The 24,865-nt window shown below is 39.7% G+C and overlaps 1 protein-coding gene across 43 annotated transcripts in view; it reads right to left on the reverse strand.

Annotated features, from left to right (window-relative positions):
• The window catches only part of FOXP1 (forkhead box P1), a 510,145-nt gene that overhangs the window by 185,061 nt on the left and 300,219 nt on the right, over positions 1-24,865 (reverse strand). For all 43 annotated transcript variants that reach the window (XM_043519263.1, XM_043519262.1, XM_043519271.1 and 40 more), the window contains one exon: positions 23,047-23,228. In XM_043519263.1, coding sequence (XP_043375198.1) covers positions 23,047-23,217 — 171 coding nt within the window. In that variant the 5' untranslated portion in view covers positions 23,218-23,228. The remainder of the gene's footprint in view (positions 1-23,046; positions 23,229-24,865) is intronic.

Here is a 24,865-nt window from a genome sequence, read left to right on the forward strand (position 1 = left end):
GTTTTGTTTAGTCTAAGAAGGATGATTTTTCAGTTCTTCTAGGTCTATGCTATGGCATGGTGAACAACAATTGCAAAAAGGGAGGCTGTCGTCCTTGCAGAACTGACTCACATTTATATAACTTTATTAATATATCTGATCTCTGAAAGTTACAGTATCTGTGTTTAGCTGAGATCCCTGACCATAAATTGTGGCAGTGTAGTGAATATCAGCAGCTGTATTTTTACTATTTCAGCTAGTCGGTTTACAGTGTCTCCATCACAGTGAATTCTTGTCAGCTGCACTTTTGCTAACACAATTCTATGTTTTGCCTGGCAGTAAATGGACGCTTCTGCCCCAGCATCATCTAAACAACTCTGTTAACATTTGCCCCCGAGCGTCTCTCTCTTTGTCCAGTCCCTGTCTTCTAACAGATGTCATCCAAGTCTAATCAAGCATAAAATGGTCATAAATATTTCTTTCTGGTAGATTTCACATTCGCATTTCATGCAGGGACATGATATTTTTCTGCTACCTCCAGGGAGTACCTAATGCAAAAACCAGTTACTTACATTCAAAGCTCATGTTCCTTTAGTAAAATGCAGCACATGTTCTCAGTTCAAAGACATAAAAAGGCACAAGACTATCTTCTTTTGTTTAACTGCACCCTTTTAAAATAATATGTGCCATAGTTTACACGTAGGCATGACATTGTTTCTTGTTTAGCAGGAAAACATACAAGAATATAATATCAGATTCTGACTGCTCTACTCTTTTAAATGCAAGCACTGTAGATTTTCTATACTCAAATACCTTAATTATTGCCCCAAAGAGATTTTTTTCCCCTCATATTGAACTAACAAGCAACTGAAAGAATGCATGAGATAAGAAAAGCACTTTTCTACCTTGCTGATTTCATGAACAATTTTGCAACCTACATCATCTTTTTGTTAAAACAATAAAATGAATCAGGATATAAATGCAAGGTTCATGTCTATTTAACACATGAAGACCACCATCATCATAAGATGGATCCAATTTCCAGTACTTAAACTTTGATAATTCAGGGGAAGTATATAAGATAATTAATTCCAACTACTTAATGAAAAGTATCAGAGACATCATATTTATCTTGTGTAAATTTAGTAAATAATGTGTCAGAATGTAAAATAAGACTACACTGAGATTATTTTCAAAGCTATCTATTTTTCTTTCTCCCCTTTCCCCCCCATTATATTTGTCAAAACAGAAATCTTACATAGTTGTTTAAAGGAATTCAGAAAACACTTAAAAGATACAGATCACAACAGAGAAGCTGTTTTCCTCCTTCTCTGTTGAGCCTAATATTTGATTACTGTTAGTCAAATCAAGCTTTCAGGCAAATCTCAATTTTTTAAGTTAATGAGATGTGGTCATGTTGACAACAGCTTGCAGAAACTTTTAATTCTAATTCCTGTAGGCTGTGCTGGCCTCTTTTACTGCAACCACTGTATGAATTTCTCAAATTTGCCAAAATAGCTTATGTAGACAAGTGCACACTTTAAAGAGGCACTAATTAAAAATACCCACTGGTGTCATAACTTAAATACCATGAAAATAAACTGTAAAAGTACCTCAGCTACCATCTTATGGCTTTCCTTAGAGCTCGTTTACTTTAACTAGAGGATGTTTTATTGCAAATGTATTCTTAGCTAAAAACAATTTTTCATCTTGGAGGAATTCAAGATTTTGATATAATTAAACAATTTATGTTAATATTTGTTTCACATAAGCTATTAAGCAAGCCCCCCAGAATAAGTGTTAATTAAGAAAGCTGCAAAAAAACTATACTGCTGAAGTAAGCAGCAAATTTATACTGTTGATTTAGAGCACTATCTACAACTTCCTCCCTTATTACAGATCTATCTCTCTCTGCTATAAGGCTCCCAGCTATACTGAATCCATTAAAACACTTTACCCTGCTGCTATTATGTACATTCAAACTGCTTTCCTTCCACAAGAGAGGTGGAGCTTGGTATTATTCTCAATGCATTTCCCTGGCTACAACTTCTCCAAAATTCTGTTGTTTTTTTGGCAAGGAATTCAAGGAGCATAGCTGTGCTGTAACAAAAGCAGATGTGAGACCAAAAAAAAAAAAAAAAAAAAGAAAGTTAGTGCTGAGAGGGTTAAACTTATTTAAGGAGTTAAATATGTAATTACCGCTGACTAAAGCCAGAGAGACATATAGATAAATAGAAGAAATGAAGTCCCCAGGTTCCATTCAGAAGCCTTCATCACATTACTACCAGACAGAAAACTCTTTAAGTACCATTTTCAGATGTTAAATCATTGTTCGGGCAGCACATATTCTCACTACTCCTGGGGGAACAATATCTGAAGACAGCGTGCTAACAAATGCAATCCAGTAAACAGGCATTTTTCCTCTTGTTGTTAGTACCTTTGTGTTCCAGCTCCCAGCTCTGTCATCCATGCCTTCTCTCTGCTTTGAAGTTAAAGTACTGAATGAGCGTTGTCATCTATTATCCAGAGTGTGCATGTAGATTATAAATAAGAAATAAAAGTGACTTTCAGTACACTGCTTTTGCATTAGCAAGTTGCCTTCTCTGTTACCTCCTCTGTCCTTCATACTTTGCTACCAACATTATATTAAAAACCCGACTTTAAGTGTTTCTTGTAGATGAAAGACACATTCTATAAAATATGTACACAGAAGAGACAAAAGTTTTATTGGAACAAACAACTCTTGCAGTTTAAACAGGTTCATGGGTTCAGCTTTAATAGATTGTTTAACCCTTATCTACAGATGTCCTTCAGGTCCATTACATGTTAATTGATCCACCTCTTTATTTGCAAGCTGGGTGTTGACAAACACAGCCTATTACTATTAACCACCCTAACGTTTATTTGTAGAAAGAGCACTTTTCTAATACTTAAATTATTTATCAATATTTTCCACATGTAATGATCTCAAGACACTTTTTATATAAAGGTCAATGGTAAATATTCTTCACATGAGTAATAATGCTGGTCAGTGCTTGTTCCAGTTTTAGCAGCTTGTACTTGGGCACATAACGCCTTTCTCAATGAGTTTACAAGCCGTGCTTTTGTATGCTAGAGCCCCAGAAATATTTCACATACAAAGCCAATTTGTGGTCTTAAACACGAGTGGGAATCCTGAATAACTCTACTGACTTCAGTGGATTTCCACTGGTTAACTGAAAACAGAATTTGGATTACAGAACTTTTAAGACATTAAGGGTTCAATTTTAAAGCTTTGGTGCCTACAATTAGGCACCTAAATCACATTAGGCACTTCAAACAGCACTTAGATGCCAAAAATGGGCATTTAAGTACCCACATTTAAGTGCCTAAATATCCAAACTGGGCATTTCAGGGCTGATTAAAGGGCTAAATTATGCCTAAATTTAAGCACCTAATTTAGACATCTAAATCATTCAATTGGGCTGTAAGTAGTAAATACAAACAAACAAAAACCCACAGTGCACTATGTCTGTGAGCTCTCAGCCAACTTTTGGATATTCTTTTGTTCCATGCTACAAAAAGCCAAATTTCAGGACATATCCGGAACAATATGTTCCTTTCAGATACAGTGGGACTTTTACTCTAAGAAACCACTATCGAGAAATGCACATTATAGAGAGATACAGAGAAGAGTTGGACTGAAAGGCATTGTTGCATTGGCAGTTCTCTCTACCTACGTCTTCAGCTGAACATTTCATCTCATATACTACCAACAAGTTATTACAGGCTGATAAAAATATAACTGGAAGAACAGAGCGGAAAATTGAGGCGCATATGGAGAAACTATAGAAAGGGCTAGACTGATGCCCAAAGAGGTAGGTGGAATCCTGGGACTTGGCTGTGAGGGTAAGACATCAGCTGTGACGTCCAGAAAACTAAAATATGCCTGACGCAATTCCTTGCCAGCAGGCAGGGACACAGCTTTTGGGGCAGGAGCAGCAGGCAATTAGTCTTCATGGCTCAGTCAATCACATCAGTAGTGTGTGGAGATAGTGTGGAGCGGTTAAGAGAAGGCTCCTAAAAGGCAGTCTGATAAGGATTTGCAGGCTAAATAGCCCCCTCTTTCACCTCTCTCCTCCAGGTGCCTTCAATCTTCCTTTCCTTCAGTGACAATGCCCAAGGACACTCCGTGCAGTCCTACAATTTTCAGCCATGATGCATGGAAGTCCCTCCACAAGATTCTTTTTGCAGGAGATTCAGGCCCTTACAGAGGAGCACAAGGAAAATGGGGTAGATGGTTTTTGGAGGATTGTCACCGACCACCTGTTTCTTCAACTACTACACAAGGAAATCAGGAGGCAGGCTAGTATCAGAAAGAGTGAACAGCATTTCCTTGCTTTCCTGCCATGTGCTCTCATGGACACACAGCCCCCGTTGCCCACCACTCCATTTGAGTGCATGGCAGAAAAGGAAGGTATCATCACAGAAGATCAGAGGGAAGAAGGGACCAAGAGAATTTCATGGAAAGTTAAGCTATGCCTGCCAATGAGGCAGACAATGGTGAACAGTGGGAAGAGGACTCCTTTGCAGGGATTAGAGATGATTTGCATGATGAAAGCCCAGGCAAAGGTTAAGGGACTAGTTACTTTTTCCAGGATAAGGATATGGATAAGATTGTGCTGGACAACCCTTCATAAGTGAGCAGTACCATCTGTAGGCTGTTCAGGCATCTTAAGCATGTCAGTAGTTGCTCTCATTTCTCCCTGGTAAGGCAGCAAAGGAACAAATGAGGGTAGATGCAGAGAACGTGGCAGACGTACCATGTGATTGCTAGAGGGTTACGCTGTTATACAAATCCCTGACATTCACGAGCCTGGATGGGATCATGAGCAGGCTGCACACATCATAAACCCTTTCTGCTTCTGCACGCTTTTAGTGGCCCCCATCAAGTGGCAGATCCTTAAAGTGGGGGCAGCCCTCCTGGGTTCTTATTACTGGATGCTCTTGAAGCGGTTTCTAAAAGTGGGCCTGTGGATTCTAGGAGGCATCTTTCAATGTGCCACCTCCGTCTTACTGTAGGTCCATGAGAAAGGTGGGTTGCGTGGGGTACTGATATATTTTCATACTTCCAGTGGGAAAATCTGACACTTGGGACTTCATTGAGCACATGGACCTGCTGAGGATACTGGGGGATGTTTACACCGTGGCATTGTGCTTGCATGTGAGTATTTTTTTTTAAAGTTTCCAGCATTTCAAAACTCACATGATTTGTCGGATTATTTTACCCCTCCTGACTGTGGCCTTAAAAGACCCCTGTCTCATGGTCAATCAGTGTCAATCCTTCCTATGCTGGCTACAAGAGGAAAGATTTTGAGGGGGTAATAGGTGAAAATGTTATCACTTCTCTACAGGGAAGATCCTGGATCCCCTAAGTGAGGGCTGGCATGTCACTAAAAAAAGGCATTATTGCATTACAGTGTGGCATGCCAAAGATATCTTGAAAACTTGGTGTCTTTGTTTAGATATTGTGATATTACATGCCAGGTGCATGCCACTTTTTAGAACCATCCCGTGGCTACCAAAGTGAAGGGTGATTTTGTGTTATGAGTCACTGCGTTCCCATCCACTTCTGCTGAAACAGACAAACAGCTCTGGCTGTGTGCATGGCACTATTCCAACTATCCTAGTTCTTCTACAAGACAAGTGGCTGGCAAGTTTGTCATTTTCCCAACAGTACTGATGAGTAAGAAACGTGACCTTTGTATAAGTTGAGCCATAGAGTTACACATAGTTCCCAATATCAGGAACTCGCTCCTCAGGCCAAGATGAGAGTGAATGAGGCGCTGGTTCTTTCTGACATCATGGATCAGATGCAAAAGGGATTCTTCACCAACAAGGCAGTTTGACAACAACTGCTGAACTTGAATTGCTACACACACCAAGGATCAACAGAAATGGGATTCTGATGTTTGAGGGGCAGGCTGCTGTACTGTTTTCAGATACTGTATTGTTATATATTGGTCATACTGGATCTCCCAGTAGCTTTTGACATAACCTGAATATAGCATCTTGCTTCAGCTACTACTTGACATTGCAGCTACTATATATCTGGTGCTTCCAGTCACAGCAAGGAGTCAGTTCAGTGGTGGCGGACAATAGCAACCCTTCACCTCAGGGGTTTCAAAACGTCCTTTGTGAATTGATCCATTTCCTATTCCATTCCTATACATAACATAAATCTGAAGAGGTTTTGTGACATGGGTAGAGGATCACCTGTGTGCTGATCAGATACATCTCATGCCACCAGTATCCTGTGGGTTTGGTCTCTGCTGTGGAAGAACGTCTGGCCAATGCTTTAGACTGCCGAGTTACAGTGGTGACTGCTAGGGGTTTTGGATAAACTTTGTGAATTGAATAGTAAATGTTTTTGTCCCATTAAGCCTTTACCTACACTGGGGGTCTGATGGTGGATTTTTGTTATCAGGATACAGCCTGAGATTCTATTCTAACAGGCTTAGGTGGACCTGAACCTACTTGTAAGACTCACCACTGAAGTTGGCAATAAAATATAAGAGACACTGGTCTGATCATTTTGTGCATGAGATCAGTGGCTTTCAACCTTTTTTTTCATTTGTGGACCTCTAAAATATTTCAAATAGAGGTGCGGACTCTTTTGGAAATCTTAAACATAGTCTTTAGACCTCCAGTTGTCCACAGGTTGAAAACCACTACATTAGGGTCTATTTGATGTAAGGCAAGAGGAAGAAAGACATTGGTAGCTATATGATATCAGACAGCCACTCAGCAGATAACAGTTTTTGAGACCAGTTTCTTCTGTCTTTCCTGGACTGAAAACAATGGAAAGATGTGTCTCCTGAGGATAACATGCTTCTGGAAGAAATAACGTATTAGATTAAATGGGGAACTTACTGATACAGAACAAGAAGAAACAGGGATGGTTATGTGGGTTGTTTCAACAGCAAATACTCCTATGGTGTTCCTTGTGGCCAAATAAGGTTTGAATAAAGAGCCCCTAATTCTTTTGTAGTAAAAAGATCTAGACAATTTGTTAATAGGTATGTGGTACCTAGTATCTCTAGTTAGGGCTACTTTTGCCATTGTGAAAACTTGCTGCATGCAATTGCTCAGATGTTTTAAGCTAGGTAGCGTGCATCTAATTCACAGAGGTTCTGATGCTTTCAATTTTGATTTCCTTGGGTGATTAGAAATATTTGTCCTAAAGGCAGGAGGGGTGGATGCAACCAAACAAAGGGATGTTTGATTGCTCCTTAAAGTGGGCTGTCCTTATCACCATGGGAGGGATGTGATTCTCTCTTCTATTTGTGATTACCAAACAAAAGTGACTGAAAAAGTCAGTCCTTCCATGTTGGTGAGACACTAAATATGTTGTTGAGACAATCCTTACTAGGCAAGTGAAAAGGCTGCGTAAAGCTGACTGCAAAGTGTCTTGAAATACAACTGTTTTCCAGTCTTCCCTTGGGCTTTGTGAAAAAAGCCAGCCGACCCAAATTAAAAAATGAGAAATGATAAGGACAGAAGAGAGAGAGAGAGAGAGAGAGAGAGAGAGAGAAAGAGAGAGAGTCTACAGCGCCCCTGGATTTGGGTGTCTGGATTGACTTACGATGGTGTGTTTTCTGCACTTAGCTAGGTTATCAACATTCACTAGCAATGGTCCGCTGGAACCAGCAGGCCTCTCTCAAAATCATAGCCACAGAAGGTTCCCCAAAAAAGAATATAAAATGATGTTCTCTTTCCTCAGGGAAAAAAATCATTTTCACTTGTGATTTATGAATCTTTTACATTCCTACTGTAGTCCCTATACACAGCCCTAGTGAGCAATAACTTTCAGGTGTTACGCCAAGCAATTGTCCTTGGAATCAATTAGGAGAAGAAACAGGTAGTCAACAGAATCACTGGAAAATAAAACACACACTAAAAAAAAGAGTGCCCCACTCTGTGAGCAAAGAAAATACTGTAAACAGAACTAATCACTGCTAAACCTTTATAATCCAGTCTTTATACAAGTTAAAAGAATGGAACCAAGAGTAAAAAAACTTCAAAAGGTCTCCTTCCTAATCTGTAGAACCTGGTGAATCATTTCTCAAGAAAAATAAGGAGTCATATATTCTAAACTGCAAATACTTTTCTGTTGTGAAAAGGGGTTCAAACATGCCACACAATACTGAAAAAACATACAATGCATTCCCTACGCCTGTCAGTCAGCGACAGCTGTTCTAGACACCTGGAAAAAGTTTACAGTTTAAGGCTTCATGTTCTGTGTACCTAAACACAACGGTAATAAAGGAAAATTTGTCAAACAGAAAATGGCCTGCTTTCAACTTGACCATAAAATATCTACAGCTACCAGCACTTCTTGTACCTTGTTAAGTATTATGTTCAATAATATTAATAGGCCCATATTTACCATATCTTAAAAGCTAACAATCCCATTGCTAGCACTAATTAAAAAGACAAGGAACTGCAAGAAAGCAATAGATTATTTCTTCAATATGGATTCATGCCTAGATTTAATAAAACCCGTTTTAGTGTTATAACCTTACATTTGTTTCAAGAACACTATAAAAGATAAGTCTGCTTTTTGTTGTTTATTGACTAACGAGGGATTTTTCTTTTGGATCTGTATTACAGAATGCAAGCTATCAGAGTAGGAATAAGTAGACTATTTTCCCTTCACATAACAAGCTGCCTGTTATTCAGCAGGCATGTTTTGGATCACAATGTGAGTTGAAAAGCTGACTCTGTAGCAGAAAGGAGGCAGGCCATGTTCCACTACACAAAGGGCATGTTTACACAAAAGTCATATTTGATCATTTTGGCACAAATAAGGGTACTTAAACTTACACCAGTGGAAGAGTTTGGGGTGGGTGGATGTCCGGAGGGGCGGAAACCTTGGCTCTGTTCTTTTTCTGTGCTCATGGGGTGAATTCACAAAAAGGACAATGGTGAAGAGAGATATTTATACACTTTTCAAATTTGCAAAAGAAAGTGGAGCTCTTGCTCAGAAGGGGTGAGCTCTGGTAGTCAGAACAGGGGACTAGGACAAGGACCCAGAATTCCTGGGTTCTATTTATGGCTCTACAATTTACACTCTGTGACCTTATACAAGACACTTAAACTATGGCTTTGATCATGCAAAGAGAACCATGCGAGTGGACTGACTTACCTGTGCAGAACCCCAGCGACTTCAGTGGAGCTTTGAGCAGACAGTGGGGTTTCCCCAGGCAGTTCTTTTTACAGGATTGATGCCGAAGTCTATTGGCTGGAGAAGGCTGTATTAATCTTTACCATACTCCATTTCCCGAGAGGACGGGAAAATCCACACAACTGCCCCATTGGCTCTGTCCTGCCTGCTAATAAGGGTAAAGAGGGACTCCACTTAGCTAAGCACTGCACGGGGAGCATACACCTATCACTGCCTGGGGAGTCTCTGCACCCAGAGAAGTTGAATGTGGATTCTGGCATAAGTCAAATCTCAATAAAAATAAAAACAAAATCTCTACTCAGCATCTTCTTTGTGTCACTTAAGGCTCCCCAGGCATGGGCCACAGTCATACAGACATTTATAAAGCCAAGTCCGACCTAAATATTTTCCATTATAAAAACATTTTGGAAATAAAACATCTTCCTTTTTGCCTTTTATAAGTGTTTTTAAAATGTCTCCTAATGCTGAAATATCTATCAGCTCTCCCAAATCCAGAGCAGCAACACTATCAAAAACTTATGTCCTGAATGATGCACAGAAGTGCAAAGACCAAGCTCAATGTACAAACTAACCCAGCTATCAGTTTTGGGCTACATACGTATACAACTGATTATAGGCAGAGCAGGTAGCAATGCCTCTTGTTCAGGTTACCTAACCTTTCCATTCATTCTAAGATCCTGTGTTCAGTGGCTTATAACTGGCATTTTCTAACTTCCGAGTTCTTGATTTTGCAAACTTAATTTCTTTTTAATGTAATTTTAAAGAGACAAGGTGGGGTAAGATATCTTTTATTGGACCAACTTCTGTTGGTGAGAGAGACAAGCTTTCGAGCTCCCACAGAACTCTTCTTCAGGTCCATGCAAGCTCTGCATAAGCTCGAAAGCTTGTCTCTCTCACCAACAGAAGTTGGTCTAATAAAAGATATCTCACTCACCTTGCATCTCGAATAGCCTCGGACTGAAACGGCTTTAACAACATGTAAACATACATACATGTTTAATGCCTACTACATCAGCATCTAGTCCATATTCTGCCACTCCAAGGTAGGCAAGATGTCAGCTGAAACTACTGCACTATGTTCCAGTACCCATGAAAACCCAACAGCCAATCTGTGCAAATCTTATTAATGAACTGCCACAAAAGGACCAGCACCTTAACTAGATTGTTCACCCTTTCATTCTAAACATTCTTTTCTATTTAGGCTTCTAAAAGAAAAGCCAGAATACCCTTTCCTCCCACTTTTCTTTCACTGAGTTTTATGCAGGAGGATGGGTTGGCAGGTAGTCATTAACATGTTATGCAAGTGGGCATATAATGCAGTATAATGTAAACTGGAAGACATTCTACAGCAATTCTTTCCTGGGTATCTGGCTGGTGAATCTTGCCCATGTGCTCAGGGTTTGGCTGATTGCCATGTTTGGGGTCGGGAGGGAGTTTTCCTCCAGGGCAGATTGGAGAGGCCCTGGAGGTTTTTTTGCCTTCCTCTGTAGCATGGGGCATGGTTGACTGGAGGGAGGCTTCTCTGCTCCTTGAAGTTTTGAACCATGATTTGAGGACTTCAATAGCTCAGACATGGGTGAGGTTTTTCATAGGAGTGGTGGGTGACATTCTGTGGCCTGCGCTGTGCAGGAGGTCGGACTAGATGATCAGAGTGGTCCCCTCTGACCTTAGTATCTATGAATCTATGAATCTATGAATTCTTCTAGAGACTGAGATTTTCCATGGGTTGGTGGTCATTAGGTTTGGTTTCATTATGGGTGAAACTCACCCCTATGCCAGCAAAAGCCTTCTATGCCATGTCAGCTCCTTTAGGCTGTATTTTTAGGGTTTAAGTGGTGCATGGGTTTCATGCTGGCCTTGAGCACATGCGAAAATTTCACTCCATATTTTTATTTTTGCCTTCAGTGTAAAATATTGAGTAGCAATGCCTCATAATCACTTTAACTTTAGATCTAAATTGGACATGTTTTCACCACTCGATTACTGCATTATGTAGAACTGAAAATCTGAAATAAATGCTTAGTTTACCAAACGAAAATGCCCTAGCTCTTTCTCTGAGTGAGCAAGCAATCAGAAACCCAAAGCTCTGGGTTTGTTGCTGATGAAGGATGATGCAGGATGTAAGGACCCAATGTTGCTCTTCTGTCTACGCCACTCTTGTGAGCAGCCAACAAGAATTTTGAAAGGCACCCAGCTCACAAGAAAGCAGACATGAGTACAGAGGATTGCACAGTCTTAACAAACCAAGCCATTGGCTGTCTGGTAGCGAGTAGCCCAGCTAAAGAGCTGCCCTTTTAACAGTGTTGCAGTCCTTGTTGCCCTTGATTTTTCTATATCAGTGATGTAATACAAACAAATTTTTGTAGGAAAATTTACTGTAGGTACGTCATCCTTTACATTTCTTTAATTTGTGGTCCTCCTGACTTGGGCACAAAAAAGATGCACTTATTTTTCCCCACCTGCCTGCATTTAATCTCCAGGAACAATTTAGTAGAGAATAAAATCCCACCTGAACTCTGGCAAGTCCTACTACATTAAAAAAATGCCAAACCCTAACCTATAGACATATAATTTTATATATATACACATGCACACACACTTCTCTAAATGGCCCCTGGCAAATTGACGTAACACCAGTAAAAGTTGTGTTTAAGTATCAATGCCAAAGACGTTATCTGAAATAAAATCCTCATTACTTCAGATTCTGGAGGCAAGATGTGACCTTACTCTGCATCTCTAAATCTAAACCATTTGTGTTGTCACCCTTAAATAACAATGCTGGCCGATATAAAGGCAAAAAAAATGCACTAGGACATTTGTTTTATTTCCTAAAAGGTAAGTAGATCTAGTAAGTGCATTGTTCCACAGTTCAACTTAGAGGCTTGAGCTAAACTGGCTATTCAAAGTTAGAGGCATTTGTGCTTATTTCAATACTCCATTAGAAGGCAAAAATGTCCCTTCCATGCCCTGGCATCTGACATCTGTGTATCAGTGGGTCCAGTGACATTTCTTTATTTAAAGACTGCCATCCTGAATCTCTATGTTTATCAAATAAGAATCCATATTATGCCAAGAAAACATTACTCCAAGCTACCTGAAATCATAACTATTTCCTACATCGCTTTCCTAAGTCTTAGGGCTTGTCTACATGGACACTAAAGCCCGGGCTACACTACAAAGTTAGGTCAATGTAAGCCGCCTTGCACCAACCTAGTCCTGCGTAAGTCTACTCTTAAATGTGTCACCCACTGATGTAAGTGCCCTCTGACACCAACATAGTAACACCACCTCCCAAGTGGCATTAAGCCATGGTCAATGTACTGAGGTCGATGCAGTGTAAGGGTAGACACTGCATTTCCTATGTTGATCCTAACAGTTCTTGAGCAGCTGTCCCACAATGCGTGACACCGACTGCCCTGTGCACAATTGTAAACTCCGCTGCTGGAGTCACTAGACCAGAAGGTCCCCCTTCCCTTTAAAGCCCCATGAATTTTTGAAACATCTTTTCCTGATTGCCCAGCTTGGACAGCGCATGTCGCAGTTCTCCATTGTTGTGCGCAACTACCCAGCTAACCATGCCGGCTACATGTTTCAGATGCACTCCAGCTTGGAGCAGACAGGAGCTACTGGATCTCCTAAGCCTGTGGAGAGAAGAAGCTGTGCTCCAGCCGTAGGAATGTGGACGTCTGTGAGCAGACTGCATGGATGATGCAGGAGCATGAGTACAACGGGGACCACCAGCAGTGCCACATAAAAGCAAAGGAACTGCAGCAGGCCTACCAGAAGGCCAGGGAGGACAACAATCGATCTGGTGCCAAACTGCAGACCCGCTGCTGTTACAAAGAACTGCAAGCTGTATTTGGCGAAGACCCTGTCATCACCCCATAGATCACTATCGATACGTCCAAAATGCCCGAGCCACAGGCCCCTGGCATGAACAGTGAGGATGAGGAGGAAATGGAAGAAGAAGAGCAAGAGATGGGGACATGCAACCAGGGGGTCCAGCTATGCTGTGAGCAAGGAACTATTTGAGACTCCACCGCAGTCCAGTTAGTCAAGAACAGATGAGCCCGATGTAGGGAAAGGATCCTCAGGTAAATGTGTACATTTATTTCCCATTGCAATGATGGTGCCCCCAACTAACAGGGCACAATAATTGACTTTTTATTAATTTACTCATAATAGAAGAGGTAGTGGTACAACAAAGAACAGTAGAGTTGTTATCTGCATTTCACTGCACTGTAGAGTTAGGTGAGGGGAAGCCATGTGGAGCAGTTTATGTACATAGGGATGTCCCTTGAATCCTCTCAAGAGATCTTGAGAACACTTTCGTAGAGGGACTCTGCAATCTTCTCCTGAAGGTTTCTAGGTAGCAACCTTATTTCTTCCTCTGCAGTAGGACAATTTCCCACACTAGTCAGAGATAACTTTGGCAGGCACCACAGCAGTACATAGGCTAGCAACACAGGGGCCCGGGCGACTTCAGAACAGCAGCAGCAGACGTGCTCTCTCTGCCTTTGTTACCCTCAGGAGTGAGACATCAGCTAAAGTCACTGCCACTCATGGAAAATGTATGACCATAGTTTCAAACAACTGAGCAATTCCCTCCTCATCTCCCTCACCCCCTGGTGGGTCCCACTCACCAGGGGTTGTGCTTTGAGTGGTGCCATGCACAAGCACTCTCAAGCAGATGTGTCAATGAGCATGTCTTGTTTAAAACTTTAGGGGAGCCAGGGCAGGGAGTTCTGAATCTTAAGTTCCGCTTTCTATTGTGACTATACTGATAATTAATGGCACTTACATGTGCTTTATCTGCAGCTGCTGCCACTTCAGCCTTGAGGGGTACCCCCTCCACACTCATGGAATGCCTGAGCCAGATAAGGAGGAAAAAGACAAGAGCTTGGGATGACATGTTCAATGAGATCCTGCAAGCTAGTGCTGCATCAGACCGTGAGCACGGGGCCTGGAAGATGAACATTGCAGACAGCCTGGAGAAGGAAAAAGAGTAGAGAGGAGAAAGGCCCAGGAATCCCAGCAGGACAAGGAGAGGGAGCACCAGCACATAATGGGGCTTCTCTGCCAGCAAACACAGATGCTGCAGACTCTTGTGGGCCAACAAGTTCAACAATCCTGCGCTCACCTCCCTCTGCAGTCCATGGAGAACTCTACTGCAGCAACTCCCTGCACAACCCCCCTCAATATTGCAGGTGGCACCAGGGGCCACTGCCCTACCCCTACCACTCCACCCTGGGGGTCATTAAAGACAACCACAGCTTTACATGCACTGACCTCTGAAAGCCACAGTTGGTGTATGTGTAACTAAAATGGACATGAATGTTCTTTCACCTTCATAAGTTCTGTTGTATTAATTTGTAAAGTTTTTAAAATATTTGCTTTAAAATTGAAGACTTTTCTTTTCCCTGATTTTGTTACAGAATAAAATTCTATTATTTAGAACATAATTCATCTTCATTAGTTCACAACGTATGCTGCAGAGTACCTAGCAGTTCTGAAAGCAACCAAGTACATGTTACTGTATGATGTGACAACTCATAGAATCAGTGACACACACAGTGTAATAATCATAAATGTACAGCAAACACTGCAAAAATTAATAGGTGCACTGACAGTATTATATTCACACATGTACACCAAGCACCACACAATTCCTAACAAGCCGCAAAACAGCAGGGCCAAATAGAGCTCAGTACACCACAAAGCATTACTGAGGCTCACTGCTCCTTCAAAGCCTTCCCTGAGCCATGTAGCTCTGTGTTGAGCTCTTCTACTAGCCTTTGTGTCTGGCTGTTCAAACTCGGCAGACAGCCACCTCTACCCTTCACCCTGGCAGCAGCCTTCCCCGCTTTCCATTACAGATATTATGCAAGACACAGCAGGCAGCAATAACCATTGAGATATTATTCTCATTGAGATCCAATCTTGTGAGTCAACACCACCAGCCTCCCTTCAGTCTACCAAAAGCACATTCCACTGTCATTCTGCACATTCTGAGCCAGTAACTGAATCTTTCCTCAGTGCAGTCAAGGTGGCCAGTGTATGGCCTCATAAGCCAGGAGCAGGCTGGGTCCCCAGGATCACTACAGTCATTACAACATTCCCAATGGTAATTCATCAGTCAGGAAAGAAAGTCCCTGCTTGTAGTTTCTGAAAAGTCCTATATTCTTAAAAATACGAGCATCTTGCACCTTCCCTAAGTAGCCAGCACTGATGTCAGTGAAGTGCCCCCAGTGATCCACCAAAGCTTACATACCCATAGAAAAGTAGCCCTTTCTCTTGAAGTACTCTGTGGCAAAATGGTTTGATGCCAAAATAGGGATATGCGTGCCATGTAAATGCTCCATCATAGTTGAGGAACTCCATTGCTACAAAACCAGCCACTATGTCCTGCATGTTGCTGAGAGTCACAGTCCTGCATAGCAGGAGATGATTAACAGTCCTGCACGTTTGCATGACAATGACCCCCCACAGTGGATTTCTCAACTCTAAAATGATTTCCCACTGAGCAGTAGCTATCTGGCATTGCAAGTTGCCAAGGAGTGATTGCCACTTGCTTCTCCACTGACAGCACAGCTCTCATTCTGGTGTCCCTGTGCTGGAGGGCTGGGGTGAGGAGAGCTCGGCACATAAGCCCCAGTTCAGCAAGGTCCTTAAGCACATCCCTAACTTTAAAATGCCTGAGCAGTCCCATTGATCTTAAGATGACTATTCATGCACTTTAAATTAGGCACATGCTTAAGAGTCTTGCTGGTCCTATGGCCATCATGAAGAAGAGTTCTATATGAGTTCAAGACCACATTATATCTTATTAGGAGTAATGCCTTTTTATATTTGCCCTATGACTGACCAAAACTTTGGTTGCATCACTTATTATACAACCCATAAGTACACAGAACCTCTTACAATGGTTTTAATAACATCAATCATTTGAAACAGACTTTTAATTTATATCCTATACCCACTGAATTTCTCTATCAGTGAAGACAAATACTAGCTTTAAATAGTAGCTTTAAAATGTCCCCTTGTTTATTTTCTCCTAACATGGCTAACTGGTGAATATATAACTTTTTTTGCTTTGATGAGTAAGCATGAGCAAATATAGGCATGTAAATTTTACAAGAGCAGAGCGTGAGTCTATAAAAGCAGCACAGTCCTGTCATTTCACTGGGGACTTTTCATACAATATACTAGGTTAAAAACCAAAAACAACATTTCAAAAATCCTATTTCCTTGAAGAGTCAATGTAAACCTAACTTGCTACCAGGTTGTTTAGTTTTAATTTAAAAGCAAAAAGTTATACCATAAAACCCTACAGGAGCAGACTTCCAAAGAGGGTTTCTAAATTTAGATGTGCACATAATTCAGATGCCCAATGACCCAGTTTACTTACACACACACACACACACACACACACACACACACACACACACACACAGAGAGAACAAATATGGAGGCCTCATAGCCTCATGTGGTTATCAATGATTTTAGAAACAAACCAAAATTAAACTAAAAAAAAAGCTCAGCAAGTGGAACCAAAGCAGCAGTTTCCCCTCACCCTTCAATAGTAAGAGATAATTTAAGTCTTGTTGATGTCAATAAGTGTTTATAACAAAAGACATTAGTAGCAGAGATGATAAAGAATGTTGCACGAATGTTCTCAGCATGGTTCATTGACAAGAGAGCTAAAAATTGTATTATTAAAAAAATCATTGGTTCAAAAATCCTGGCAAAGTAGCCATTCTATGTTAAAACTTGGTTAATTTTGCCAGCGCTGCTTCATCTCTGAGCTTGCAGAGCCAGAGCTTTTCTGCTAAAAAGCAAAAGACATTTTACGCACAATTTTCCCTCTGCTAGAAAGCGGTATATTGTGCCCTTCAGTGAACATAAAATTGATATTATCATCTCTTAGTTTATATCTCACTACTTAACCTTCAGATTAAAAGTTATTAGATTTGAATGACTAAAAAGACATCATGTCACCTTCCAGTCAATGCTGGGAGATCGGAGAACTTGGGGGGAAAAGGCTTGAGTGATAAAAACACTAAGTTACAATGTATGGAAAGTCTGTCTTTTACTCCCCATGCTGAAAAAGACTCTACAATGAGATTGATCTTTGATGAGGTTATTGTAATCATGAATTACCAGTGCAGTAAAATGCAAAACCAGACACAATCCTGATGCCTTGTAAGTAGTTTAATATATACTCTTAAATGGCTCTTTCAATGACAATATCAGTTTAATAATTACACCCCATATCTTCCCAACAAAAGTAACTCAAAATGTGTTTTACCTTAAAGCCTAACAAACAAGTTTAGTCTAACCCAGTTGTGTCAATATGGAACAAAGACTTATCAAAGATCTACTTTAGTAGTTTTGTTCTAAAAAGATAAGTCCACTTCATGATTAGTGGGACCATAACATTTCTGATGCAATTTATAACCTCCTTTCATGTTTTTTAAAAGATGAAACTGTTAGTAAATGTGTTGTTAAAAATGTGACAGCATTCAATTCATTTGTACTCTGATATATAGTGAATGACTTCTATTCTGCTGACATGCTCAGGTCTAACCGATCACCATATTGGAGGTCGGGAAGGAATTTTCCCCCAGATCACATTGGCAGAGACTCTGGGGTTTTTTTGGCCTTTCTCTGCAGCATGGGGCATGGGTCACTAGTGTTTATGAGTTTGAACTAGTGCAAATGGTGAATTCTCTGTCACTTGAAGTCTTTTAACCATGATTTGAGGATTTCAGTAACTCAGCCAGAGGTTAGGGTCTATTACAGTAGTGGGTGGGTGAGATTCTGTGGGCGGCAGTGCAGGAGGTCAGACTAGATGACCATGATGGTCCCTTCTGATCTTAAAGTCTATGAGTATAAAATAAATCTCTTGAAATTCCTAATTTACCAAATTAAAGCAGTCACTGAACAATATACATCATAACCACTTTACCACACATTTTCCTCTTTCTTTTGATATGGAAGAGTTTGGTGAAACCATATATCCCTTATGATACTTGTTTTCCTCAGCGTGAAACTTAAACCTCAGTACTGCCAAAGGCCCAAATTGCGATACCCTACCATTGCATAGCACCTTGCTACACATGAACAGTCTCACTGAAGTCACTTAGACTTCTTATAGAGTAGAGAGATACTCATTGTGTGTAAGGTATCAGTATTTGGCCCAAAACATCTTTTGTGAGAGGTGTGAATGTTTTGTATATCTCATGTATATGAGTAGGGTTCCATTTGTCTGCCAATTTATCAGATGCATTTGTTCAAAGGTAAATAAAGGTGTAAAAGTAGGAAATATGAATGGAAAGTTAAACATTTTATCAAATTCTGCTCAGTAAAAAAACTGCTTACCTTATTTTTGTAGACACAGGTTAAACACACTATTTAGCTAAATTCTTCAGAAAGTTAAGTGACACTTGAGAATTACAGTATAGTCCAGTTCAAAGAAAGTGATGAAAAGAAACTTGCTTACAAAAAGTGCAATTCTCTATATAAACTTCCTTCTTGTTTCTCTATGTACCACTTGCATTTATATTGCTATTCTACTTTGACATAAAAGCAGTCACCTTGTAACCCTTTTTATCAAGTAATCTATTCACTACCTAAAAGGACACTACCCTGCATCAGGCAAGCTATAGGTTTACATTATACAAACATTCCAATTCTGCCTGCTCAGCACTGGTTGTCAATAAATGCAAGCAATTGCAAAACAGCAATGTGGGGTTTTTTTTTTCCTTAAGAGAACACTGATATCAGTCTGCCAGTTTTGCAAAATAAACTCTTTGCAATCTCTGCAGCTAATCTGTCAACAAATTACTATTAAAGTCATACCTCCTAAAAGTTCAAAAGGATTTTGGATTAGACAAAAGATATGGAGCTTTAGACTCTTGGGGCAGCACTTGAAATTATGGTATCAAACTGGAACCTTCTATGGACGTAGAGAGATTTGCATTTCTGCCACCATGCAACAGAGCATTTCAGGTCTTGCTGTAATATGCTGTAAAATACCGTCCTTTTCACTCCATTCATATTTTTTATCTTTCTATCAATAAATTAATAACACTTTAATGTGCAGTAACAAGTTATAATAAATGACAATGAATGTTATATTGTTCTTCAGAATCAACGGGTCATATTCCCTATTGAGGTAAATCTGAGAAACTCCATTGAAGTAACTGGAGCTGCACCGATTCACACTAGAAGAAGATCTGCAGTTACAAGTCTTTATTCATTATTTTTGGCCGGCAAGAGCTGTTCTATTACAGCTCCCTTGAGGCATCATGACTCTCAAAGGCCCCTCGGTCATTAGACGTTCTTGTTGAACTCTTCAGATTGTGATTTGTGTAAGCAACTGGATATTGCCAGAGTTCTCAGTTGCTCTGTCTAAGCCTCTCTGGCCTATTACAATGTTCTGTCTCACTCCTGTTGTCTGTTCAGGCAACTGGGAGTTCCTCTGGGCTGCTCCAGTGCTCTGCTTGAGTTGTTTATTTCAGCTTTACTTGTGGAGTCTGATGCTCCAGGTTACCTTGATGCTCTACTTGAGGTCTCACAAGCAGAAAACAGTCAACAAAACCCAATGTTTGAGAAAAGACCCAGTTCTGAAAGATGCTGAACTTCTTCATCTCACACTGAACACAGGAAAAGCTGAGGAGGATCATTGCCTCTCTTCGGAGGCGCTAATATCTTGTGAGAATGTGTTCTTACTACCCTTTCTGTCCATTCCTGGTGCTGATTCTTCTCATCCCCTACCATACAGCTCTCTAATTTTATCTCTCTTCGTATCTCCCCAGCTGCCCTCTTCACAAAGGACTACCTTATTCTGCCACCTTTGCTCTTCTAGATAGTATTTTACTCCACAAGTATTGCCACTGACGTTAATCGGGACTACTCCTCATCTTGAGTAAGTGTTACAGAACTACGCCCCAAATTTGCTACTCAAAGGATGATTTAACATGTTGCAAGAAATATTAGCACTAAGACCTATTTAGTTTTCCTCTACACTATGTCCTGCAGTGGAATCAAACTAATGACAAAGACAATATAGTACTTGTACTAGATTCATCCCTGCCCTGATTGCAAGAGTATCCACAGTCCACTTCATTCCTCCAAAATGATGAATACCAGCATTACTTGATGTTTTGCTAGCATATAAGATTTACAAAAGTGAATGGATTTGTAAATTTGTTAAAACCTCCTGAATCAACCATTTTTTTTAAAAAAAGGTTTGTTTCCATAATTCAAAAAAACACGTGTTGTCAGTCCTTGAAAGTCACAATCTTAATAAAAGAATTCAAATTCTAAAATCTGAGTAAGTGCTTTATCCAAAAGCATTGCATGGCAGCATCTCATGCTTGACCATTGCTCATCATGGGAATGCAGTTAACCAGCAAACCACAGAGGAGCCAAGCTCAATCTACTCTACTTATTTTTCAGAAAACACAAATGCCAGGTGGCATAAAGAAACACTTAGACTGAAATGTTCTTAAGAAATAGCTGTTTTATTTAACTAACCATTCATTTGTATTGAAGCAGCATTATCTAGCACGCATTCTGTCAAGTGACCTGAGAGCATATGTTGTATATGGAGAAACATCTAAACATTATGCTCTGTGTTGTATGCATATCTGTAAATGCTTGCATTAGCAGTCTGAAAACATTTTTTTTTCCGGCATTTAAAACTATTTTCAAAACAAAATGATTGATACATTATTACACTAGTTTTGACAGTCCTTTAGATATTGCACTCTTTTTAAAAGAGGTGTTATAAACGAAGCAAACAGCTCACTTTTTAAAAAGAAAACTCAATAGAAAAGAGTACAAACAAACAAAAGAGTACAAAACATCAAAACAAATTAACAGTAGAATTAAAACACAGAACAGGAAGGCCTTTGCAAACCTAGAGGAGAGCATGTTAATCAAAAGCTATTATATTATGGAAAAAAAAACAGGCAAAGGGTAAAAACTAAGTACAAATGAGAATCCTACAAAATTGCACCATAAGGAAGTTCTCCCCCAATCAATTTCTATCTTTAACTCCAAGGTCTGGTAGGGTCTGGGAGCATGATGGAGGAAGCACATCCAGCTGTCCTGGGCATCATTTGGGAGTGGGTTGGAGGACCTCACAGAATTCTTTTTGGAATGCATCAGTCTTTCTCCTTAATTGACCAAATGGGTGGCTGTTGAATGATACAGAACATTACATACAAGGTTAAGGTGTTACCTCACTCAACAGCGATCCTTCTGGTTGATTAAGGAGAGGCACTGACAAATGCTAAAGGATGACAGCTTCAGTACAGATTAATAATTGGTGATAAGGAAGAAACTTCCCAGTTGTGTATTTTTGGTCTACCAAATGCTATATTTGGGCGATTTATTTTTTCATGCATCACTAAACAAAGGGAGTGGGGTGAAAACAGGACTGAAAAATTCCATAGTGTTCAAATCAAAGAAGTGTAATTAATTCATTTGGATATGAAGCCTTTTTAAGAGCAGACCTTGGTGTTGAATGTACTTCTAACGTATTTTACTGTTCTAATTCTCTTCTACTGTCCTATATTAATCAAAGCCGTAACCCCTGTTGTCTTTGCACTACGAATCAGAATGTGCCCCTGGCAAAGAATGAGAGAAAAATCAACAGGAATTAAGTTTCAGCGCAACTGTTTACTCAACTATGGCCTGCAGTTATTGAAATTTTATCCGTGGTTTTGTGTGACTACTGCAGTAATGAATTCAGCATGGCTCTGACTTTCTCACTGATGGCATTCTCACTTCAAGTAAAAACCTGTAGAATGAAAATGATTCAAACAACCAGAGTCTATTGCATTTAGTATCATACATTTCTCTGAGCTGCTTAATTGTGGAAGCTTTCTGTCTTACACTGGCTACCTGACTACTTATTACTTTTCAAGCCTTCACTTTTGCCTTGTTTTCAACTTCAGGTTTTTCTTCACCACAACAACCTGCTGAAATGATACTGCGCACTTAAGAGAGACTTGCACAGCCGCCAAAAGCTTATTTAAAAGGTTTTAAGAATGTTTACTGCATTACAGCTAGTACGATTTAGGCATAAGCACATTCACGACTGTTGTAGCACAGCCTTTGTTCCAAAAATGTGTTAATGACACAGGCTAAGCAGTTTGTTATACATCTTCCTCTAACCAAGGTTTCAAAATTTTATAAAGGGAGCAAAAAAAAAAGACAACATGTTATATGGCTAATCTACTAACAATAACACTGATGAACTCAATCACTTCTGTTTAAAATGTAGTAATTAACGTACATAGGGAACACATTAATACATAATTTTGCTCCTGGTGATTCTGTAGTAAAAACATGACTGATGTGATGATTTCATTTTATTTAACTTTTTAGTTTCATTGCAGTAGATACCTTGACAAACCATTTAGGTAACAGAAAAGACTCTGTTGATAGAGGATGCTAGGTTATATTAAAATTTGTTGCAAAAACAAAACTCAGAATTAGTGATTCTTCAACCAGTGACGTATTTTGGAAACTAGCATACAGTAGTTCACCCAGACACAGCCACCAGACTCTACACATTTGGACAATAGAAACAGACTGGGATCTTTGGATCTTTCCAATGAGTGCAGGAGAAAGGGCACTCATTGGAAAGAGAAGTACAAATTTTCCTTTACATTATGATTGCATTTACCTAAATATTACAGGGTATCTCTCACACACGTATGAAGGCCCTCCTAAGCATTTATTTGACTGGCAAATATCGAGGGTTTAAGAGCTAAATACTTTTCTTTTTCTTTAGGAAGTGAAGTTATAAATATATTGTACAGTACCTGCTGTTGCTGAAGATGTGCTAAATCTGCAGCTCCAATTTCAACTGAAGGTGTCTCACCGTTGGATCTCACTTCCCGTAGACTGCACTCTAGTAAATGGTTGCCACTGCTTGCTCCATTCTGAATAGCTGAACCATTACTTTTTGTCTCAATCCCAGATTCTTGCATCATGACTCAAAAACCTGAAATAATTTAGGAGAGGAGGAAAAAAAAAGCAGCTGTTAAAACAGTTGCTGTATATAAGGAGACATGCCCTATTTTAAATCCTGCCAAAGCTACACACGTGTCATTTCCCTTCATACAATTTATCTTTCATTAATGGTTCATGTTACCAGTTTATTTCTAAATATAGCATTATTTGCTCAATATTTACCCTTACAGAAAAAAATATTTTTCAAACGAACACATAAAATCAGTAATTACAATTTTCTAATTACATCTGTATATTTTACTTCAAAACTGACAAGTCATTCTATGTAACATATTATGGGCAACAACAAAACCTTGATACACAGTGGACAGAAGCAGAAAGCTGAAGTGGACCGTTGACTATTCAGATTTCCATTTACACCATGATTCTGTCAAATTAGCAACTTTTATTACTATGAACTACACAGAGATATTTCAGGCATCTGCAAGGTGCCGAGCAACCTCTGAAATGTGCCGAGCGCCATCAATTTTCCCTGAAGCAAATTCTTTTCTTCCAGGATTCATTCAACCGCTCACAAGATTTTGGACTCTTTGAGTAAATCTCCTAGCTACTGTTATCCATCTGACTTAACATACACCTTAGTGATACTTCTTTACAACTAGAGTTAGTTGAGGTATTTGCAACAAACAATGTATCTGAACAATATTGGCCCTTACTTGTGAAGCATTCATAAAAACCCCTTGTTAACATATTAACTATTTGTAGATATTAGTCAAGTAGTTTACATGAACACAAATTTTAGTCCATGGGCTGTTCACAAACCATTCACTGACTTTGATCATTTGCAATACATTATCATGGTGTCTGACCGATCATCTAAATTAAAGATATAGGTTCTCCTCTTTAAATGGATGACAAATTTTATTTTTTTAATCTGAAGACTAATGAATAGCAAATAATGCTTTTCAATGATGAATTACTGGACAACTCATTGTTTATGCTAAAATTCCTGAAAGTTCTGGGATTCTTGAAAGTTTCCATGAATAAAGTGGTTGTGGTGAGAACACTTGGGAACAACGCGACTCCAAAAATAATACTGAAGTGAAGTTGCCATATTTATTTGTGAAACTATTCTCGATTATCTTGTTGTGAAATTTGACTGGCTCTATTATAGGTATTTCAACCCACTAGCCCCAATGTTAAAGGATTAAAATGCCATTAGTTTTGTCTGTTTCCGTTGTCTCATCCTTCCTTTCTCCCTTCCTTATGGTTCCTCATTCCTCTTTTTATTGCCCAGAATCACTTGCCCATGGTGACACGAGCTACTCGCCAGGAAATATAGACACACAGTAAAGGTTTCACAGCAGTGCTTGGCAGTACAGACCATTACTAGCTAGAGGTAATATGTTCTTGGTCATATATGCAACAGAATTAGGAAAACAGGATGCTTTCCCAACAGAGACCTTCCCCAAAGGCATCAGTAAGGAAAGCTTGCCTGTCTCCATCTGAATTTCAATGAGCAGCCCAGAAAAGCAGATCTTTTGTTTTCAACTCTCTCCACTGGCAATAAAAGGCCCATATTTAAGGAGGAACCTGTTTAAATTCAATAACTCTTAACCAGTTCAGAAACAGGAAGAAAAATTCCCCCTCCCAGCACATGTGGGAAAA

This window comes from Dermochelys coriacea, chromosome 7 (genome assembly GCF_009764565.3).
Source record: "Dermochelys coriacea isolate rDerCor1 chromosome 7, rDerCor1.pri.v4, whole genome shotgun sequence".
Taxonomy (NCBI): domain Eukaryota; kingdom Metazoa; phylum Chordata; order Testudines; family Dermochelyidae; genus Dermochelys; species Dermochelys coriacea.